General features: G+C 34.7%; 1 protein-coding gene across 1 annotated transcript in view; it reads right to left on the bottom strand.

Moving 5' to 3' along the window:
* Positions 1 to 21,706, bottom strand: part of Noc2 (Nucleolar complex protein 2) — a 173,640-nt gene extending 151,934 nt beyond the window's left edge. The window contains exons 1-4 of the mRNA XM_090407937.1: positions 21,666 to 21,706; positions 17,590 to 17,802; positions 6,946 to 7,138; positions 2,282 to 2,377 (exon numbers count right to left, since the gene is read on the bottom strand). Coding sequence (XP_090264063.1) covers positions 2,282 to 2,377; positions 6,946 to 7,138; positions 17,590 to 17,802; positions 21,666 to 21,682 — 519 coding nt within the window. The 5' untranslated portion in view covers positions 21,683 to 21,706. The remainder of the gene's footprint in view (positions 1 to 2,281; positions 2,378 to 6,945; positions 7,139 to 17,589; positions 17,803 to 21,665) is intronic.
* Positions 21,707 to 21,972: the final 266 nt, after the last annotated feature.

Below are 21,972 nucleotides of genomic sequence, written 5' to 3'. Positions count from 1 at the left end.
CAATTAGAAAAATTTGCAAATTTTTTAGAAAATCTCCCATAAGAGATAACATCCTTCAAAATTATGTAAAACAAAAAAAAGGAAAGGAATTAAGTCTTTTTCTACTTTAAGTATGGATATGTATTCCTGACTGTATGCCTGGTCAGTGTTTTTACCACTGTGCTCTCACTGCTTGTTTCATTTAGCAATTTTTCGAAGTAATTACTCCATACTTCAAGGATATCTTTTTGTCCTGTTTTCATGTCACCTTTATCATCTCTAACTCCTTTTACAGCAATCTTTCCTCAATTTCTGTTCTTCAACAACCTCAGAATATCTTACCACCTTCTTGATATTTATTTTCTATGTTCTTGCCAAAGTCCTCCCATGACTTTTGTTTAGCTAGTTTTACACGGTGTTTAGCATTCGTCTTTGTGTTCTCTAAGAGCACAAGCTAACTTATTTGCCAGGAACTTTTGATTTGCTTTCTTCTTTTCGTTCACTGCCTCTTTAATTTCCTGTGTTCACCTTGGAGTTATGATTTTTCTATCATTGCAGACAACCTCACCACAAGCCTCTCTGGCTGAATCAATCAGGGTTTTCTTCACGGCTTGCCACTGAATCTCCAAGGTTTGGTTCCTGTTCTCAAACTGTTTTATTTTTTTTTCAATAATCTTTGTGTATTTTAGTCTACAGTTCACATCTGAGAGCTGCTCAACTTTTATTCGCTTTAAAACTTTCTTACATGTTCTTCTTTTCAATATGAAATTCAATTTTCATATTGAAAAGAACTGCTCAAGACTAAATAGTGATCACTTCCTATTTCAAATCCTCTGTACACTCTGGTGTCCTGCACCAGACAGAAAACATCACTATCAACAATAACATAGCCAATGAGACTTTTCTTATTCCTTGCCATGTGAATCTCTCCATGTGAATTTTTGCACATTTTTATGTTGGAACATGATGTTAGTAATAACCAATCAATGTCCTGAGCAGAAATCCAACAAGTATTTGCCATTATTATTAGCTTTGCTCTTTTCTCCAAATTTTCCCAAAATATTTTTGTATGTCTGATAATCATTTCCTACTCTGCTATTTAGATCCCCAACAAGGACCAACTTTTCCTTTTTCATTGTGTCAGTTGCTTTCTCTAAATCCTCAAAAAATCGTCCACTTCTACCTTAATAGAACCTTCTGTGGGACCATAGGCACAAATGAGTCTCATTGTCCAATTCTCCATTCTGATATTTGCCCACATCACTCTACTTAAGACTGCCTGCCATTCAAGAAGATTAGCCTCATATTTTGTGTTGAGTACTATGGCTACTCCTTCTTTTCCTTGATTGTCATTTCCTGAATATAACATTTTGTAGTTATTGCTCAGAAAGATCTCACCAGTTTTTGTCTTTTTTGTTTCAGTCACCCCTATTATGTTGACCTGGTACTTATCTAATTCTTCAGCTAGCTCCATTTCTTTGCCATTTAGGCTTCTTATGTTGATAGTACCAATCTTTAACTCTGGTGATGCTGGTTTGGGGTGTGCTTTCAGATTTGTTCCAGTAGCTGACTTTTCGATGTTCGCCCTGGTTCCCTGGCGAAAACAACGGGGACCTTGTTTAACTGGGCGACACCCCAGCCGTCATGAAATTTTGTCATGTTGTACCATCATTTTCTATATTGGTTTAAGCGAATAAGAATACAATTTGGTCAGCTAAATCCCAAATTGCCAGCCCATCCTCGTTCGTTCAGTATCCAGGTAAATATCCAACAGGATGCACCACGAGAAAGTGAAGATTGGACATTAAGTCAGAAACCCTGGTCGGTTCTCTGCATTCCTTTAAAGGCTATGTGGAGGTCTCCTCTCAGTTATACAGCTTTGATCTAAGCACCCCGCATTAATATGCAATATATTAATATTACAAGAGTGATATACATTTACTGTACTGAATGAAATAACTGATTATTTTCAGTTGTCAATGATTTCCTCTCCCATAATCATTTGAAATTTTCATATATTATTGTCTAACACTTTTTTCTTCCCCCCACCCACCCCCAAACCTGCATATCACATCTTGTAAGCATTAGTAAAAATTTGATTACTGTAACTTACAATCAATATGTATGAGCAGAGTTGATTTTCATTTTGTATAAATGGCCTGAAGATGATCTCAATATAGCAGTTGAACCATTAAGGAATAATTTATTTACTCAAAGAATGAATCTTTTTTAAATTTCTTCTCTATATTCTCTATACTGTTTTACACTAAAAGAATAAACTAATGCCTGAAAGTCACTGTACCTCTAAATGCTTTTTCCACTCTTGGAGAAGTGCAGATGTTACACATTTTCTATTTTCACTCTTTAATAAGATTGCATCATCTTCACTACGAGTTACCTATAATGTCAAAATTGAAATAATTTTTATGTGATTTATCATATTACAATTACTAATGTTCATCATATTAACTCTGAATTCTTGCAAAATGAAGTAAATAGTTTTCAACCATTAAAGAACCGAAATAATAATAAGATAGCAATCACAGAGACGTAAGATAACTAAGATTGTTGCTTACTTATAATTCTTGGATAAACAATAAATGAAATTTGCCAGTTTGTCTGGTTAGCATAAAAAAGTTAAAAAAAAAGCTATAATCAAGATCAGAGATATGTCAGCTTGGCTTGCTATGTGTATAAGGCTTCCAACATTCAAACTCACAGTCTGCTTCAAGCACTGATGTGTGTAAAAGTCTAAATGGCAGACAGTTTTTGGCATCCAGTGAGAGACCACCACCCTGTGCAACTGGCAGCCTGAAAATATTCATATTTAGTTTTCAAAGCAGGGTTTTTTGGATTACATAACTTTTAGCTCAGGCATGGCCTTATTACAACCATTTTGAATAGGACTCCCATTAAAAAAACTTCCATTTGACTGAAAAGCCCATATAAATGTTTGTTGCCTCTTAGATGGATTCAAACCCAGGTCTTTCCAACTGCTGAGTTACAAAGCATCTTCTATTGCCATTTTACTGGACATGGCAATAGAAAATCTCAGTTGCATTCTGAATGGTGATCCTATAAAATAAGTAAATTATTTCAGCTATTTAGGCACGGTTTTTAGTGAACATGGCACGATAATTCTGGAAATAGACAACAGAATAAGTAAAGCTGGTATTAGTGGGTAGCCAGCTGACTAAATTTATATGAAATAAGAGAGAAATTAGCCAAAACAGCAAACTAGCAGTACACATGATAGTGTTCAAATCAATTTTGAGTTATGGATCTGAAAGTTGGCTTAGAAATAAAGCACTTGATCAAAACTAGAGACCACAGATTTATTTGCCCACTTGGTACTGGAACTGTTTTCGTCCCACATCACTGTCTTTCTCTACTACTGCGCTTTTTGGTCATTAATTGCCCTAGATATATATATAACAATTTATCGAAATGTGTGATGTAATCAAGCAGATTATTTTTATTTAAAGATATACCATACTTTTCAGATGATAAGACGCACCCCAAATTTATGAGACGATATTTAGAAAAAAATATTTTATTTTTTTCTAAATATTTTTCTAAATTTATGAGAGCCTGTGTAGCTCAGTGGATGTGGCGTTTGCCAACCACGGCGCTTGGCCGCACGAAGGAAGACTTAGTTTCGAGTCTAGTCGGCGACTAGAGGAAATTTTTCTAAGCCTTTTTTCGACTGGTTCCCGAGTTAGTCGATCTCTGGCACGGGCAAGCAGGTTTTTCCTCCAGGAAACTCGGGTTTTTCATCCTGTAAACTCAAGAAAATCGACCGTAGAACCCACATTATTTCAGACATTAAATATATTGTGTTAGGGTTAGGGACCACGAGATGGCAGCACATTTGAGCCGTCTCTCTTCACTGAGTACCGCTTAATTAGTGATAGCCTTGGGCCATCTATCTCTGATTGGTACCAGTGGAGATTGAACTGCCCACTCAGTCTCTAAAAGTTAGATAGGGCTAAATGGCCTCGCCTACTCCCCGTATACGGGAATAAAAAGGCGTTAGCTGATTTTTTTTTTTTTTTTTTTTATTATATAAAGATATTTACAAATTCTTACTTAATTTTTATTTATTGTTACAATCATTAGTATTAGCAATATTCAGTTCATTTTCACTCTCGGTACTATCACTGGTCTCATTTATGTCACCGTTCATATTACTTTCATCTGAACTATTGTTATTACTCCCTTCAAAACCTGCGTCATCTTTGGTACCATCCATCGCATTACTTATACTGCATTTCTTAAATGACTTTATAATCGTCTCTTCTTTCACAGCTTCCAATGAATTTTTCACCCAGGTACATACTTCTGAAATTGTTGGCCATTTCATACATCCTGTTGCTGCAACATCGTGATTTGGCTTTGCCATCCATTTGTTCCACTCTTCCCACATAAAATTTTTGAATGGCTTATTAATAGATCATCCAAGGGTTGTAATTGACTTGTAAGGCCTCAAGGAATGACAGCTAATTCTGTATTCATTTCTTTTAGAAGTGTCTTGGTTAATTCTGTTTTATGGGCTCGAATTGATCCCACACTAACATTGCAGGCTTTTTAAACAACGCACCTGGACAATTTGCCCATATCTTTTGTATCCATAATTTCATTCCTGTTTCGTCCATCTAGCCTTTATCTTGAACATGGATAATGCCACGAGGAATTTCATCTCTCAATAACGTTTTTCTCTTGACGATTAACATGGGGGGGTAGTTTTGTTCAGTCCACGCAACAAGCTAAAACTACAGTGTAGTGAGTTTTTTCGTGACCTGTTGTTTTGATCATTATTAATTTGGTGCCTTTTGAATCTACTGTCCAATTTGAAGGAACATCAAAAGTTAGAGGCACTTCATCCATGTTCACAATTTGATTAAGCTCAAAGTTAAATTTCCTTCTCGCTGATATGACAAATCTATGGAATTCTATAATTTTACCTTCATAGTCAGCCGGCATTTTTTGGGCTAGAGTGGTTTTTGTATGCATGCATAACCCATGTCTTTTCATAAATCTAAAGCACTAAGACGGTGATCCGGTAAAATCTAAAATTCCATTAGCAGTTGCCCATCGTTTCGCTTCAAAAATTATCATTTTCGTAGAAACAGATAGTCCCATGTTTCGATGATTTGTTACCCAATTTTTCATTTGTACTTCTAATTCTGGCCATTTTTCTAGATGCAAACAGAATGTTTTCTTGTGTTTACGTAGCAGTTTTAATTGTTCCTCTTGTTTTCTCCACTCGCGAACCATTTTTTTCTGTTGGTGGTGGACCAAAATGTCTTTCTGTTGCTCTGTTTCCATACTGTTTTGCATAATTTATCACATTTAATTTATAACTCACGTTATATGAAGTCTTTTTTGTTTTACACACTAATTTTTTCTAATTTTAAGATAAATTTTAACGACTTATAAAAAATAATTCAAACGAACCATACAAAAGCACATATGTTTACACACTAATGACTACTGACGCTCTAAATCGGTGATTCACCCACATGCAGCGAGATAACTTAGGTACCTACCTTCAGTGGCGTACTTACTAATTTTATTAACATATTGCACCAGTAATTGAACTTTGCTAACAGTGTAAAGATTCGCATTTTAATGTTATCTTCGGACCATAAAACGCACCACAATTTTAAGTCGATTTTTCTATGTAAAAAGGTGCATCTTATGGTCCGAAAAATACGGTACTTTGACAACTAATCCATTTAGAATGCTTTCTATAGTTTACATGACTTCGTAAAATGCAAACAGTTGCAAAATAACTAAATATAACATATATGCTTTTTTATTGTCATTTTACCCTGATTATTATAAACTTCTTTACTGCAATTATGAAAAGGTCCTAAAAGACATCAGAAGTTTATTTTAAGAAAGGATAATAAATTGCAATTATTATTTGGTACTAAGTGGGCAAATAAATGTTAGTAATCATCTCTTCTCTTATTGCACTTTTAACAGAATAATGAATATTGTAATATATTGGATAAGTACAAGTAGTATATTCTTCTGCTTTATCACTATTTTATTGATGTCTATTTCATCCACAAAAGGCTGTTATAATCAACAGCACATTGGGTAACCATCATTCTATTAATAAGAATAATGTATACATAAAAACAAAATTACTCACAGGGAGACAGGGGATGGACTAACTCTACTTCTCTGGAATGTGGAATATTAAATTCCTAAAATTAACATAGAACTTGCAGCATAAAAAGAATATAGCAAGTAAAACTGTAGCAAAAAAAAAAAAAAAAAAAGCAGAATTAAAAGAATGCTTAAAAAAATAATGAAAAAAATTTGCTTCCAGTGTCATGCATGTAATGAAGTAACATAAAAGAAGGTTTGCATATGAAATGGGAAGTTCCCCCTACCCAATCCAACATCAACAAATGGAAGATACTAGTTATTAATTTAATAACTAGTATCTTCCGTTAATTTAATAACAAAGTAAATTAATATCAATATTAATTTGCTTTGATGAAATAGTTCATAAAAGAAGAATAGACATTTCATAACCAAATAAGAGCAATGACTGTATGTGACAAAAAATAGATGTGTGATGCAGAATCACCTTTGTGATCAGTTTAACAAAAACTAATAGATGAAAATATTAATGGCCTGACATATACACACTTAAACCAAAGTGAGAAAAATGTTTTTCTCTAAATGCTACAATTATTTTTTTCCCCATCATAATTTTTTCTTTAATCCATATTTACTCCATTCAATGCTGCATTACTTTGAATACCATTATTGTGGTAGTGAAATTCAAGTACCTGGAAGCACTTCCCTATAATGCAATAATATATTGCACATACCATTTGGGAGGCCTCTGATATGTGAAAATCTCCACTACACAAACACCAATTCTCAAACTACTTGGATTATATATAAATTACTGCATTACTATTTTTTTTTTAATTAATTTACCTTTTTCTGAGGTATTTCATGAGAATCACTTTGAAGCTCAGCTTCTTGGTCATCAATATCACTGTCATCAGAAATATTAAAATCCAGGAGGTCCTGCTCATTCTCCTGTAAGAATTTGTAAAATTCAGGATCCTTCTCTTTCAATTTCTCTAAAGCTGCTTTGTGAGTAGAAGCATCTTCTATATCTGAATCACTGTAAAAATATAAATATTTTTTTTGGTATAATACAGTATGAAGAAATCTCTTCAAAATAAAATTACTTATCAGGAAAAAGACAAAATTCAAAAATATGAATATTTGTATTTTACTAGTCCAAGTAATGACAAACTTTTTCCATTTAGCATGCCTGAATCATAAATATAAGGGAAAAATGATCAAAATGGTTTAACTTGGATCAAAAGGGATAAATTCCAAGTATTTCATGATGCAAAATTAATGAATTAATTTATTTATTTTATCCAGTAAATTACAGTGCTGTTAAAGTATGTCAAAACTTGGCTAATATTTTAAAACTGAATATAAACAACCAAACAATTAAGTACATGATTATATTTTTCAATATTTACAATAAATATTGCAAAATAAGTAAAAAATTTGAAATATAACATGGGACATTATATTTTACCTTCTTTTGATTTGTATTAGCACAAGTAGCCCACATTTTCATGACTTAATCCAGGAACACAACATAATTGCAAAAAACATCCACATCATAGCAGTAACAAATTCTATTCTTTGTCTCAAAATATGAAAATGGGATTTGGTTTCTATTTTTATAAACACAAATTTGTGTTCCTAGAGTTAACTAATAAGTTCCATTATTGAAAATGAGATCCAAGAAGTTCAACTGTTATTCAGATAAATTCAAATCTCTAAGAAGTAATTCCTTTTGTTCAATCAAATCATAAATGCTTTCATCTGGTGAAAATCACTTTCTATTCACACTGGAAACAAACAGGTTTTTTCATTTGTCAGTATTATAATGTCTTGAGTAATGATGGTGGAGCATGTGCTGAATGAACTAGAGCTGAATATGCTGAATGAATTAGAGCCTAGCACTAATGTGCTGGGCTTATGGCAGATTTTATACTTTAGTGTGATATTAGTTACTCATAGAAAAGCTAGCTACTTTAGTTAAACAAAAGTAACATGTTACATGATCTTTTGGTTCTCTTTCTAAATCACTGTCATTCCAGAAGTCAGTGACTCTGTCTGAATACATAAAGTCAAGTTAACCTTACAAGATTTGCAAAGCTCACTTTCGTCTTAGTCTTATTTCATACTAAAAAGTAATGAAAGTAGGCAGTATACTATGAGAGTGATGTTGATGCTTAAGATTTGTAAATGAACCACACACACACACACACACACACACACACACACACACACACACACACACACAACGAAAGCAGTCCAAACCTGTTTTACAACCTCTAACTTATAGATGTAGTATAATGAATTAAGTAAATAAGAAATTCAAGATATCTGAGATTAAGAGTGAATTCTAACAGACTGAATGTGATGCAGCATTTCTTAATATGTGGCAGGTTCAGATATATTCATAACTACTGCTATTTGCCTTGGGTCAAAACAGCTACAAAATGGCAATTAAGTGACAATAACTTAAATTCTCACATGAAGGTAATCCCTAACCATGATACAGTATCACTGATTACTTTATGGAACTCCTATTGACTTACTGGGACATATCATTAAAAAAATGGGAGAAGGGAGATCTTGGGCAAGCACATTTTTTGTGTGACAGGTAAGGCTTTCACATAATTTATAAAACCCCAGACATTACAATGATTATTATACAGGCACCTCCATAGAATCTGAAGGCTCATCGCAGGAGACCCAATCAATAACCAACTATCCACGCATTCTATATACTTCTCCTTGAAGCCATTAACAGAAAAAGCACTCACAACTGACTGTGGCTACCCATTCCACTCATTCACCACTCTCATGGGACCAGACTTCAGCACAGTAATCCAGATGTGTGTGTGCATCAAGGCCTTATAAACTTCCTTATCTCTTCTTCACTAGCCAAGTAATCTTATGTGCTACCTTAGCAATATGTCCTCTAAACTTTAACTCTCTGTCTACCACCACCCCTAAATTTCTAGCTTCATCTATTTCCTGGAGTACAGTGCCATCACAAATGTGATAAATAGATTGTAATCTATTTATCCCAAAATGCATAACTTTACATTTCTCGACATTAAACTGACATCTATTAACTTTTGCCCATACTAACAGTCTATTTAAATCGTCCTGCAAGCTCGCCACATCACCTTGATTTACTATTACTCTACCTAATTTCGCATCATCAGCAAACAATTGAATATTTCCTTTCAGGTTATTTCTTACATCATTTATGTACAAATGAAACAGCAATGGTCCCAGCACTAAACCTTGTGGCACACCACTAGTCACTGGTTTTTGCCTCAATTCTGCCCCTCCATATACCACTTTAAAAAGTTTCTCCAGTCAGTGACTAGACTTGAACTGAAGTCTTCCTTCGGGCGATGAAGTGCAAATGCAATGTCCACCAAGCTATGCAGGCTCCTGTGAATAAATGCTGATTTATTTGACTAAGAATTGATTATTCAACTGCTAATAAAATCTTATTAGTCATAAAAATTTTATTATTTCAGACTCTAGTCAAGAGTCTAAGATTTTAGATCTTAGACTCTAGTCAAGTGCTGAAACATTTTCCCTGCATCAATCCTATAAAATCCTTTAACTAAATGTTTCTATCATATTCCCCTTTTTCGCTTATCAACCAACTTTTGCAATCCACCTCTAGATCTATCCTCATAGGGGCATTCCTCAGTCCACTCGTCATCCTGATTGCTCACTTCTGGATCCTCTCGACCACTTCCTCATTCACAAGAAATCCAGATGACCAGACCTGAGCAAAGTAATCCAGATGGTCATCAAGGCTTTATAAAGAGGAATGATAACTCCCTTATCACTGTTTGTTAGCGTGTTATTCAATAACCAAGTAATCCTGTGGGCTACCCTGGCTTTAGCAATATTTGCTTTAAACTTCAGCTCTCTATCTACTATTATCCCCAAATCCCAGGCTTCATCAATTTCCTGGAGTACAGTTCCCTTGATGTGATAGAGAGCGTGTAATCTTTATATCCCAAAATGCATAACTACACTTTTCCACATTAAATTGACATCCATTATGTTTTGTCTATGCTGTAAGCCTATTTAACTCACCCTGCAAGCTCCCTACATCACATTGATTAACTACAGTATGTTGCCAAGTGTCCAGATAGCTCTATGCTGCTTTGCCCGTATGAGGCAGATACACATCTGCAATCCTATATAAGCAGAGGCATGTGGGCATTAGCCGTGTAGACATCCTTAGCTTCAGGATGAGTGAACAAAAAGAGTTGAGCCTGTTCAGACATGGTATGATAGTCAGAATGCACAAGTTCAGTCATTCAGTCCAAGAGATTTCTGCCACATTGCACATGCCGTGGTCTATTGTCAGCAAGGTTATCAGAAAACCACCAAAGCCCTCTCCCGAAACTGCTAATGTGCCCACATGCTTATGCTTATATAGTGTTGCAGATATGTATCTACTTCATACAGGCAAAGCAGCAGCAAACAACTCCTGGCGAATAGTTTTATCACTGACAATTCCAGAGCTCATGCAGAAGTCATTTGCAATGGTTGCTAAGGCTAACTGACGATTTACTGAGATTCAAGGGCTCACAAGCCTTAATTACACCTACCAATGCCCAGCATTATCTGCAATGGTGCACACAACACCATCATTGGACTGTAGATCAATAGAAGAGTCCTGTGAAGTGAAGAATCGCAATATATGATCTGGAAATCCAATGGATGTACCTGGCAGATGCCTAGTGAATGATACAGGAATGTCTTGTATTGACTATGAAATTTGGAGGCAGTAGCATAATGGTCTGAGGCTGTTTTTCCTGATTTAAACTGAGCCCATTGTTTTTTGTCTGGATCTTTAAATGCTGATGCCTACCATGACATTTTAAACAATTCTGTTCTTCCCACACTGTGGCAAGATGGAATAGGCCTTTTCCTGTATCAGCATAATGCACCTACTAACAAAGCAAGGGCCCTAGCTCCATGGTTTGAAAACATAAAGGTGGAAGAACTGGCCAATGCAAAGCTCCAATCTCAACCCTACTGAACATCTTTGGGATGAGTTGGAGCAAAGGTTGCCATACCAGACTACTCACCCAACTAACACTCATCAGCTGTTCACCATACTACAAGAGGAATAAAAACGAATTCCAGCAGCAGTTTACCAGAACTTAGTGGGTAGCTTACCCTGAAGGATAATGTCTGTAATAGCAATGAAAGGAGGCCTGACCTTGAATTGACAGCAATGCTGTAGCAATGGAGAAATACAAACAGTTGCAATCCGGACACTTTTGGAAACACAGCATATTACACTACCCCCAACTTTGCATCATCGGCAAACAATTGAATATCACCCTTCAAATTATTTCCTATATCATTTATGTACAAAATAAACCGCAATGGTCCAAGCACAGAGCCCCACTGGTCACCCTGCCTTCTCCTAAATTCTGTTCCTCCACATCCTACTTTTTTGGTATCTGTCCATAAACCACCCTTTTATTCATATCATATATCATCACCCCATTTGTTGCAGTTTGCATAACAGTTCCATTTGTAATCCTGTCAAATGCCTTTACAAAATATCCAGTATCATCATGAAGCCATTCCCTTCAAACTCAGTTGTCGCTCTACAAAAAGTTAGTATATTACTAAGACATGACCAACTCTTCACAAAGCCATGCTTAGTGAAGAGTTCTTATCTACCCATTCCTGAATTCTCTTTTTGATCAACTCTTGAAGTACTTTTACCACCACTCCTGAAATACTAACTGGTCTATAATTTGCTACTAGACTTAGATCCTCCTTTATGCAAATGAATTCTTTTGTCCTCCTTCCACTGTCTTGGGACTTTGCCAGAGCTGAGACGTAAATTAAATGTCCAGTTAAAGGCATCACCAGTTCACCTGCACATTCTTGTGAAACAGATGCTGATATCCCATCCAATCTCAAAGCTGTATTTGCATTCAGATTCTGCAATATTCAATCCTTCAACCTCAGTTCTCACAATCAGTAACTGACAAACACACAATCAATAACCAGTAAAAAGAAGTGTTTGCCAGTTAGAAGGGTAATATCGCACAATTATTTTTGACAATTGCTAAGGATGAAAATCTTTTTGGAATCAAGAGTCAATTATTACAATTTAAATTAGGAAAGTGTAAAAAAGCCTATAAACTTTCTCTGCATAGAGTTTCATATTTAAAACTCCGATGAATTAGGCAAGTCATTCCAATGAATTCTGTCTCAATACCATGGTTTGCAAATCCAGACTTATGAGATTTATGGTACTGCATGTCAGGGAATCTTGCAGACTTGTAGCGGATTTATTTAGAAGTATAACACATCCACATAAAGCAAAGAGCTGAGATGAACATTTCCAATTTTGATATCATATTCAAACTGAATAACTTGAACTAACTAAATTGAATAACTGTTGTGATAGATATGGTATGAAGGTCAGCAATAAAAAGACAACGTCAATGAAAATAGGCAGAATCGTTGAAAATGTCAATTGCATTGTGAACGGAGAACCTGTGGAACGAGTAAAACATTTCACAATGCAGTCTTGGGACTTTGCCAGAGCTGAGACGTAAATTAAATGTCCAGTTAAAGGCATCACCAGTTCACCTGCACATTCTTGTAAAACAGAAGCTGATATCCCATCCAATCTCAAAGCTGTATTCGCATTCAGATTCTGCAATATTCAATCCTTCAACCTCAGTTCTCACAATCAGTAACTGACAAACACACAATCAATAACCAGTAAAAAGAAGTGTTTGCCAGTTAGAAGGGTAATATCGCACAATTATTTTTGACAATTGCTAAGGATGAAAATCTTTTTGGAATCAAGAGTCAATTATTACAATTTAAATTAGGAAAGTGTAAAAAAGCCTATAAACTTTCTCTGCATAGAGTTTCATATTTAAAACTCTAATGCCTAAAACTTTAAATTCATATGGAATAAGAGAGAAATTAGTCGGAACACTAAATTAGCTGTATATACAAGTGTTCAAACCAGTTTTAACTTATGGATCTGAGAACTGGGTCAGATGTAAAACAGTTGACCAAAGACTAGAGACCACAGATATGACAGTCCTGAGAAAGATTACAGGCATGAACAGATGGCATCAATGGCAATATCATATTAAAAACGAGGATATTAGGAAAGAACTTGACATTGTCAGCATCCAGGAATGCATTAGCAGAGCTAATCCCAGCTGGTATGGTCACTTAAACAGAATGGGTAAGGAAAGATTAGCAAAACAAGTGTTCTCTGCCAGGTTGGCAGAGAAAATGACCCAGAGGAAGACCAAGATATAGGTGGATTGACATGGTAGAAAGTGCCTCAGACAATAGAAATATAAGACCTGATAATATTGGAGTCTTGACATTTAACAGACTGATTTGGAGGAAAATTGTAGATAGGAAGTTGGTAACGATGTAAATTTTTCATGTAGTACTATCATATACTGTACTCCCCTCGAAGGTATATACCAGGAATTTGATGATGATTTCTCAACTATTTGTCTTAAAGTATAAATCATAAATCTGATCCTGATGGCTTCTAGCTAGAATCCAGTTTGTTCTTCACCAAGCAAAACTTCAAGCTTCTCTATGTCAACTGTTCTTAGCTGTTTCTCAAGTATACTTGCATAAATCTTACCAGGAACACTCAGCAAGGAAATACCTCTGTAATTCTCACATTCAGTTTTATTTCCCTTTTTAAAGTACTATGAGAACTCTGTTCAAATCATCTAGAATTTAACCCTCTGACCAGGCCTTCTGAATTATGCAATGCAGCCACTGTAAAACTGGATGTGTTCCTGACTGCATTCCTTGGGAGTTTTTCACCACTGTGCTAACACTGCTTGCTTCATTTAGCAGTCTTTCAAAGTAATTACTTCAGACATTACTTTATCTACAATTTTCATGTCACTTTTATCATCTGATTCTTTTACAGCACTTTACCCTCCGTTTCTAAGCTTTTTTCCTATAGCCTCCAGAATATTTTGCCAACTTCCTGAAATTTATTTTCTATGTTCTTACCAGAATCTCTCCATGACTTATGTTTACACTTTCTTACATTTTTCTCTATATATTCTCTAAGAGCACAAACTGACTTATTTGCCAGGCATTTTCAATATGCTTTCTTCTTTTCCTTGACCATCTCTTTCATTTTCTGAGTCCACCACGGAGTTCTAATTTTTCTAAAAAATAACTTGCCTTTCCTTGTTGAATAAAAAAAAATAGCAATGCTTGACTTGAACTGTTTTACAAAACTCTAAGCATATCATTTAAAGTTAGTATTATATGGGGCATAAACACATATTTAATGAATATGAGTCATGTCACCATTTCAATGGCAAATTTTATTTTCCTACCAAAACTCCTTACAATGTTAAAATCGGAATGGGAGTATACTTAAAATAAAAACAAACTAAATAGGAAATATTTCACATCAGTCTTTGTGCTTTTGTATACTTACTGCAGTACAGTTTAACTGGAACACTAAAAACAACAAATCATATACAAAAAAAAAAAAAAAAAGTGAAAGTGAAGAGGAACATCATGCCTCTGGTAAAAAAACACAGAATTAAGAGATTCTAAAATTTGTAATTCAGTAATATGAGATACTCAGAGTTTAGTTATTCTGTTAACCAATAACAATGCAAATAACAAGTATTTGACATTTCATGGTCAAATACTGTTTAACATATTTCAGCTTTTACTGAGCCGTTGGTATTGCAACATGAAATTAATAAATTCATGATAAATAATATTTATAAAAAAATCATGAAATATAAGAAAAGAATGAAATGATAACAACAGAATGAATAGGCAATACACTAAAATCAGTTTAAACTATGAAACAGAATCTTAATGAGATTTATGAGAGTAAAGCATATTAAATTAATCAACCAGATAATCTATCAACAGATAAATCTTCTTTCTTCTTCTTTCACTACACATTATTCCTGCTTCCTATGCAGGGTCCACGTGTTACTTAGATGCGACTACTTGTTAGTACCACTCCAACCGACCTGTCGCCTAGTCTGCCGCTGGGGGATATATTTTTTGGCTGTAGAAGTGTATGTTCACAGGGCTGGTTTGCCTGCTTGCGGGATGAAAAACGCCAGATAAACTGGCGGAAAAAACCCTACTGCCCGTGCCCAAGACTGACTAACTTGGCTATGCCTGAGGAAGAGCCTCAAATTCCTCACGTCTTCAATAGGAATTGAACTTGGGACACTCCTTCCCCAGGCATATGGTTGCGAAGCGCAAAGCCACTAGGCTAACCACGCAGATTATCAACAGATAAATAAAACTGCCGATAATTTATAAAAAAAATCAATCTTTTATTAATTGAGGCTATGAACTGAATTTATATACTTATACAAGTCTACAATATATTGAAATAAGTGTTAGGAATGCTTATTTTATCAAAAGATTTAAGAATGAAACACATACTGATGTATATAATCCTTGTTGATATCATGAGCGCTTATAATGGGAATGTAGAGCAAATATCATTAATTTCTTGATATGTACCCTTACAGAGTGCACCAGCTACTATGACAATACTACATGATTAAGTTTACATCATTACTTATTTCCTATCAACAATTTTCCTCCAAATTACTTGTCAGCACTCCAGTATTGTCACATCAAATATATCCCTGTCAAATGCATAGTAGTTCCAATGGAAAGTGATGACTTAGAGGTGTTATATCAATGGACTATTCATCTATGACAATCATAAAAGACTGTCACCTAAAATCAACTGTAGGCAACAATATCAGGCAATAGAAAGATGAGAGTGCTACCTCAGCCATGACACTAACATTTAGAGATCAAGGGAAGCAAACATTCAGATATAAAATCTTGACAGTCTAATGTGAAAATAATCAAAGAACCTACAAGGGTTCAGGTTAATAGTAGGCCACATAAAGAGCTGAACAATCTCAGTTTCTGTAGAAGGCAGTTGCATATAAGCCAAACATTAACACCATCACAATCAAAAGAACAGACAACACTAACATAAAGAACAGTGAATTGCTTACAGAGATTTTGAAGTTCATGATATAGAGCATATGTATCATGTTATACCTTTTCCTACTGGATGGAAGAGCTCATTCCAACTGTGAAGTTTACTAACCAAAATGTGATAATCTGGAACTATTTCTCATGGCATGTGAACACCAACAGATATACAAAAATTTTGCATAATGTGATGCTTCTACAGTGCAGCAGCTTTAAGAACAGATTGTGTCTTTTTAAACATGATAATACCTATGTCATGCTGAGATGGCTACTGAGACCTAATTTAAGGAAAATGATGTAGAAAAGTTTGACTGGCCTGTTAACAATCCTGATCTCCATGTTATGGAATATCTTGAAGTTGAATGAAATGCTGAATGCACTGAGCCAACCCAGATCAGTTGCACCCATGGACTGGTCATCCAAAATACCTGATTCCTTATCATTCTGGTTGAAAGACTCATATGTTGGCTATTCATAACTATTATTTTTCAGGAAATTACAGCATATACTAAATATTAATTATTATAGCTTTAATTAATATTTCCTATATTTCAAGTGATGTTACATTGTCATCATTAGAGATCAACAAAGCAATGAAAAGTGCATGCAGGCAACTAACACTGGGTAAATGAGGCTGAAAAAAGGCAATCAAAGTCAGGCCTAGAGTCCTAAATGGCACTCTCCTAGTAGATTAAATTGTGTGGTCTTGGCCATTGGGCTGAGGATAAGTGCTTCCCAAATTTGGGACAGTCTCAAGTACCTAAATTTGTTGAGGTTTGGAAAGTTTCTCAGGGCTGAGACAGATTCCAGGAACAGCCTCTCATATCTGTATTTGCTGCAGCACAAAAGAGTGACCTTCTTCCAGATATTCTGTGATGAATGTCCAAAGCATGGTCAGCAAGTCCAGAGTAGCTATAATAGTAGAAATGGATGCAGTCCGTGTGTTCAGAAATTCTGATATTGGCTGTCTTGCCAGTTTGGCTAATAGGACAGTTTGCAACTAGAAGGGACCTGGTAGACACCTAGTGGGTCTAGGGAATGTGGCTTGTCTTTGGTGGAGTGGATAAGGGATGCCAATATTTTATATGGTCCGTAAGTGGTTGTAAGGTTGTTTTTATTAATTTTTCAATTAACAGAAGCACTCATCCTCAGATCTTCAGTCAATGGCTAAGACCATCAAATTTAGTCTACTGGGGGGGGATTCAGGACCTAGCCTTCAGCCTCATTTACCCAGTGTTAGTTGTGTGCATATATCATTGCCAAAATAAAATTAAAGTAATTAAAGTTATTATAATTAATAAAATAAGTTATGACTCCTTATCACAAACTATCTCTCTGAAATACAATACTGTACTAATACTTATTTTCAAATGGTGTTGTTTTATTTAATTATGTGTGCCAATTTTTATGTGTGTATACAGCACTGAATTATACATTTCAAACACAAAAAAGGAATCATACCTGTTTTCTGTATTATTATTATTCTGAGTTGACTTTTTTGCATTTTTCTTTTTCTCTTGTAATTTCTTTTTTTTCTTCATGATTTTCTTCTTCTGTGACTTGGATTCTTTAAATAATAAATTATTTTCTTTCTGATTAGCATCACTGTCATCATTATCTGATTCAAATCCTTTAGCAAAGAACTCCTCAACAGTGATATCACATAGATCCTTTCTAAAATAATAATAGTTTTTGTTAAATCTATTTATGTATTGTTATAACTACATGAAGTTTACATAAACTGGCATTTTAGACATGTTGAAAATATTTCATAATTAGTTCAAATGATAAACAGTCTTATGCAAAGTAAAAAATAAATCTGCAAACAATCGCTTTATGTTTCACTACAGTGGGGAGAGGAAAGGGGATCAAAAGTAATGGCATACTGCATGTGACAGCATATAAGGTGCAGGTGAGAGGAAATAGATGAAAAGAGCTGACAGGGCAATGGAAACATGATTAAGTACAGAAGGATGCAGAGAATAATTCAATTTCAACATGTCAAGGGCTAGCAGAAATTAAGAAACAGTTGGCTGAAGCACACAAAGCAAATGTCATACAGAAACAAATCTGAGTTTGCTACAATGCCTTTCCCAGAATAGATATCCAAGAAAAGTCATGGATATTACTGGAATGTTTAGGAGCACCCACTACCTAGTTATAATTTTGCATTCAATGACTCCCTTCTCTTTGCAACTGATAGCAGTGTATGGAACACTGGTTTGAACTTAGTATAATACTTTTGCTAACAGCAGGATATATGTCCAAGATGAGCAGTTATGATGTACAACTGGAAGATTCAGGAACTCTGCCACAATCCCCAATCTTACCTAGTGATTTCTATCCTTTGGACCAGCATCTGGCTACACCTCATACTGATTTCCTCTACACCAAAAGGAACCATAAAATATCTCTTGAGATCATGTGGACAAGTAATGTATATCAAATTCAATTTATGTGTCATATGTACTGAGAATAAAGTCCTTCAGATAAGAATACCTACTACTATATTTTTTTGAAATACTTTCATATTTCAATATACATTTTTCCAGGAATGTGTATGTATTTACACATATTCTCTTCAAATTACAAAAACCTTGTACAATAAATTTCTCTCTTCTGATCATAAATATCCCTTAACATCTGATTCAAATCTATCATGACACTCAAACTCGAAAAGAGCTTTCTGGTCTGAAGTGAGCCCCTGCTTAGTTTATTTCTGTAATAATGAATATTGAAATATAGCACACAACTATATCTTAATACAAGTTTTTAATATAAGTAATGATTATTCTTTTTCTTTTCTTTTATTATTTCTTTCGAGTCCTTTAATTCCTTTTACTTATGGACAGACTATTCATCAGAGAGCATGTTTAACAATATGACAAATTATATAAAATAAAATATATAATGAATTTGGATTCATTGAATTTGTGGATAGGAAATTAGTGAATTACAATGGTGTAGTAAAATCCAAAATACATTACGAAAAATTATGAATACAACTACTGTGTTAGAGTAAAATTTTAGTTTAATATAAACTTAAATATATACACTCGACGTTTCAATCTTCACATTAAGGTCATCTTCTGGAGTATATGCATATATACAAAGAAACAAGCTGTACTACAATCTACGTGGCATGCTAAAGTTACTGATTAACCATTAAAACTATTTACCTGACATCTGGTGTTAAAAAAAAAATCACTACATCAAAGCAAGATCTCCTGTTATTATTATTATCTATTAGGTTACAAAGTTAATTAAGCTGGAGAATAACATGTTCATGTATAAAATAATAGATAAATAAACAGAAAATAAAATTACTTATATAAGTATACATATAAATTGCAACTGGTATGGATAGTAGCCAATAAAAAATGAAAAATTGCTTCGAGTCCTAAAGTCAGGGTTTGCTGGAAACTAAGTGGGCTGAATGTGTGCCATCCAAATTCTTGGGATTTTTAAGCCCCTATTATTATTAAGATTAGGGTGGTTAATCAAAATTTCACAGGCTTCTTTAAATTTCCATTCATTTCAAGTTTTTGTATGATGTAAAGAACAAGTACTTTTCCAATCAATTCGATGTAGGGTGTTAAGAGCATAAACTGAGAAGCCTGCTTCACCAAAATTATTATATTTAATGTGCCGTTTATGTTCTTTTTTTACGAATAGGGATTGAACATCCAGTTTCCCTAATATAAGGTAAGCTACAGGTGCACTTGTAACAGACACCAACTCTCACCAACTGCTTCGTTGTGGAGTGCTTATGCACTCCACAAGGAAGCAATGCTTGAAACCTTGACGTCTGCTGAATTACTTATTTTTTAATAATATGCAAATCACCCTATTTTTCAGCTATATCATCTTCTAAACCTTTCATTCTCAAAGACTTAGCTGCTTTCAGGAATGTAGGAAGCCTGTCCTGTGAAATCGTCATCTCGTCACTGTACATGAAGTTTACAACTGTTTCTAGATCAGTGTAGTTCACGTCACTGAGGATAAGAGTAGAATGTTTACAAGAATATTCCAAAAATAAGCTCTGAAAGGAAGGACTACATGCAGATAGCACCATTTTGTGAGTCTTTAAACTCAATCCCTGGCAGGTTAATGTCACATCTACTAGGACTTCATCTGAAAGTAACCAATAGAAGGTGGCTAAAATATACTGGCCTAGTAATTGTTCCATTTAAAACAAATTTGCTGGGTTTCCATCTTTTAGATTATTATTAAACACCAATCTTTCTACAAACCAGTCAATTTATCCAAAACACTTGGAAGTATTCAATACCTAACACATATTCATAAATCATCACTGAAGTACTTTTAATATAACTGGACAAGTATATTCAATAGTTATTTCCTCAGTAAATTTTGTCATACCAATAACAAATTTATTTACGCAAACAGTCAATGTTGATTAGTTCAACATATACTACAACCCTGATATTTTTAGGCTTAGCAAAGTGACTCATTCAAAGTGTTGAAACCAATTAAGAAATTTCACCAAATTTATTTAAAAGTACTCGCATCTCAGCACAATGCTTATAATATTCACACGTAGCAAATATAAACAAACTGACACTGATAAAACCATTACTAAGATAACCTCAAGTATCCGATACATAAACATTCAACCAGTCTTCAAAACCAAACCACAAACTTATATCGCAAACTATATTGTACACATTGCTCTTGTATGGGAGGAAGAAGGGGGGGATATGATTGAGACATAAGCTGGTCAAGGGTTGTTATCGGGTAAACATGGAAGAGATTTTTTCATAGAATGGGAGAGGGGAGTAGAACAATAGGCCATTGGTGGAAACTGTATAAGGAGTGAGAAGCAGGTTCTTTGCATGGAAGGTGGTTGGTGAGTGGAATGCATTGCCTGAGTGTGTTGTGTATGTGGACACACTGAATCAGTTTAAGACACAGTTGGATGAGCATTGTATGCAATAGTGAGTACCTCCCACGATGAGTCCGACTCCATGGAGGTCAAATATTGATAATAATAATAATATGATTAATACTATACTATACTCGATTGGTAGAGCCTCTGCTACTAATGGCTCAGTTAAGTAAGTTTGAGCGCAGTTAGTAGTTGGAAGGGAACTAATCGTTCGATGCTGTCGGCACACTCTCCCTCGATGAGTCTTTGGACTCCCTTGAGGTGTCAAAATAATAATACTATACTGGTTACACCACAAGAAATCAACTGCAATGAAGGAATTAGGCAGACTCAAAGACGACGGTGAACGTACAGGATCAATATATTTTTTTTTTATAAACATTAAATACATTTAAACATGCGATATTATACAGCCACGCGTTCTTAACCAAGCGAGAAACATGTGTTATACTTCGTATATACCTAACATTTGTGCGAAGACTAAAAGTATATATTTGACTAAAATGCTTTTTTTACGGTATACACCACATATAGCAACTACTTTAATCACTGAAACTCAACGATTTATTGCGCTTTATCTTTGAACTACTTAGTTTAATATATTCAATCATTAACATCGAATACAAACCTCGTGGTAACAGACATTTCAAACCACCGCAAATGATCCGATCGAATTATTACATTTATTTCCACACGCGGCGCTGATGTTAAGGATCAAACAAGTCCCTAGTTAAATCATATTATTATTATTATTATTATTATTATTATTATTATACAATCACATCCTGGAGTCAAGACTCATCAAGGGAGGCTATAGTAAGATGCATTCTAACAGAGATAATGTTTATCATACCTCATCTTAAATTGGTTCAATGTTTCTGCATTCACCATCTCATTTGGCAATAAATTCTGCTCAACAACCACTCTCCATGCAA

Source organism: Typopeltis vanoorti, chromosome 2 (genome assembly GCF_054136105.1).
Source record: "Typopeltis vanoorti isolate ZY-2024b chromosome 2, IOZ_Tvanoo_1.0, whole genome shotgun sequence".
Classification (NCBI taxonomy): Eukaryota; Metazoa; Arthropoda; class Arachnida; order Uropygi; family Thelyphonidae; genus Typopeltis; species Typopeltis vanoorti.
This window is presented reverse-complemented; position numbering and strand designations above follow the sequence as displayed.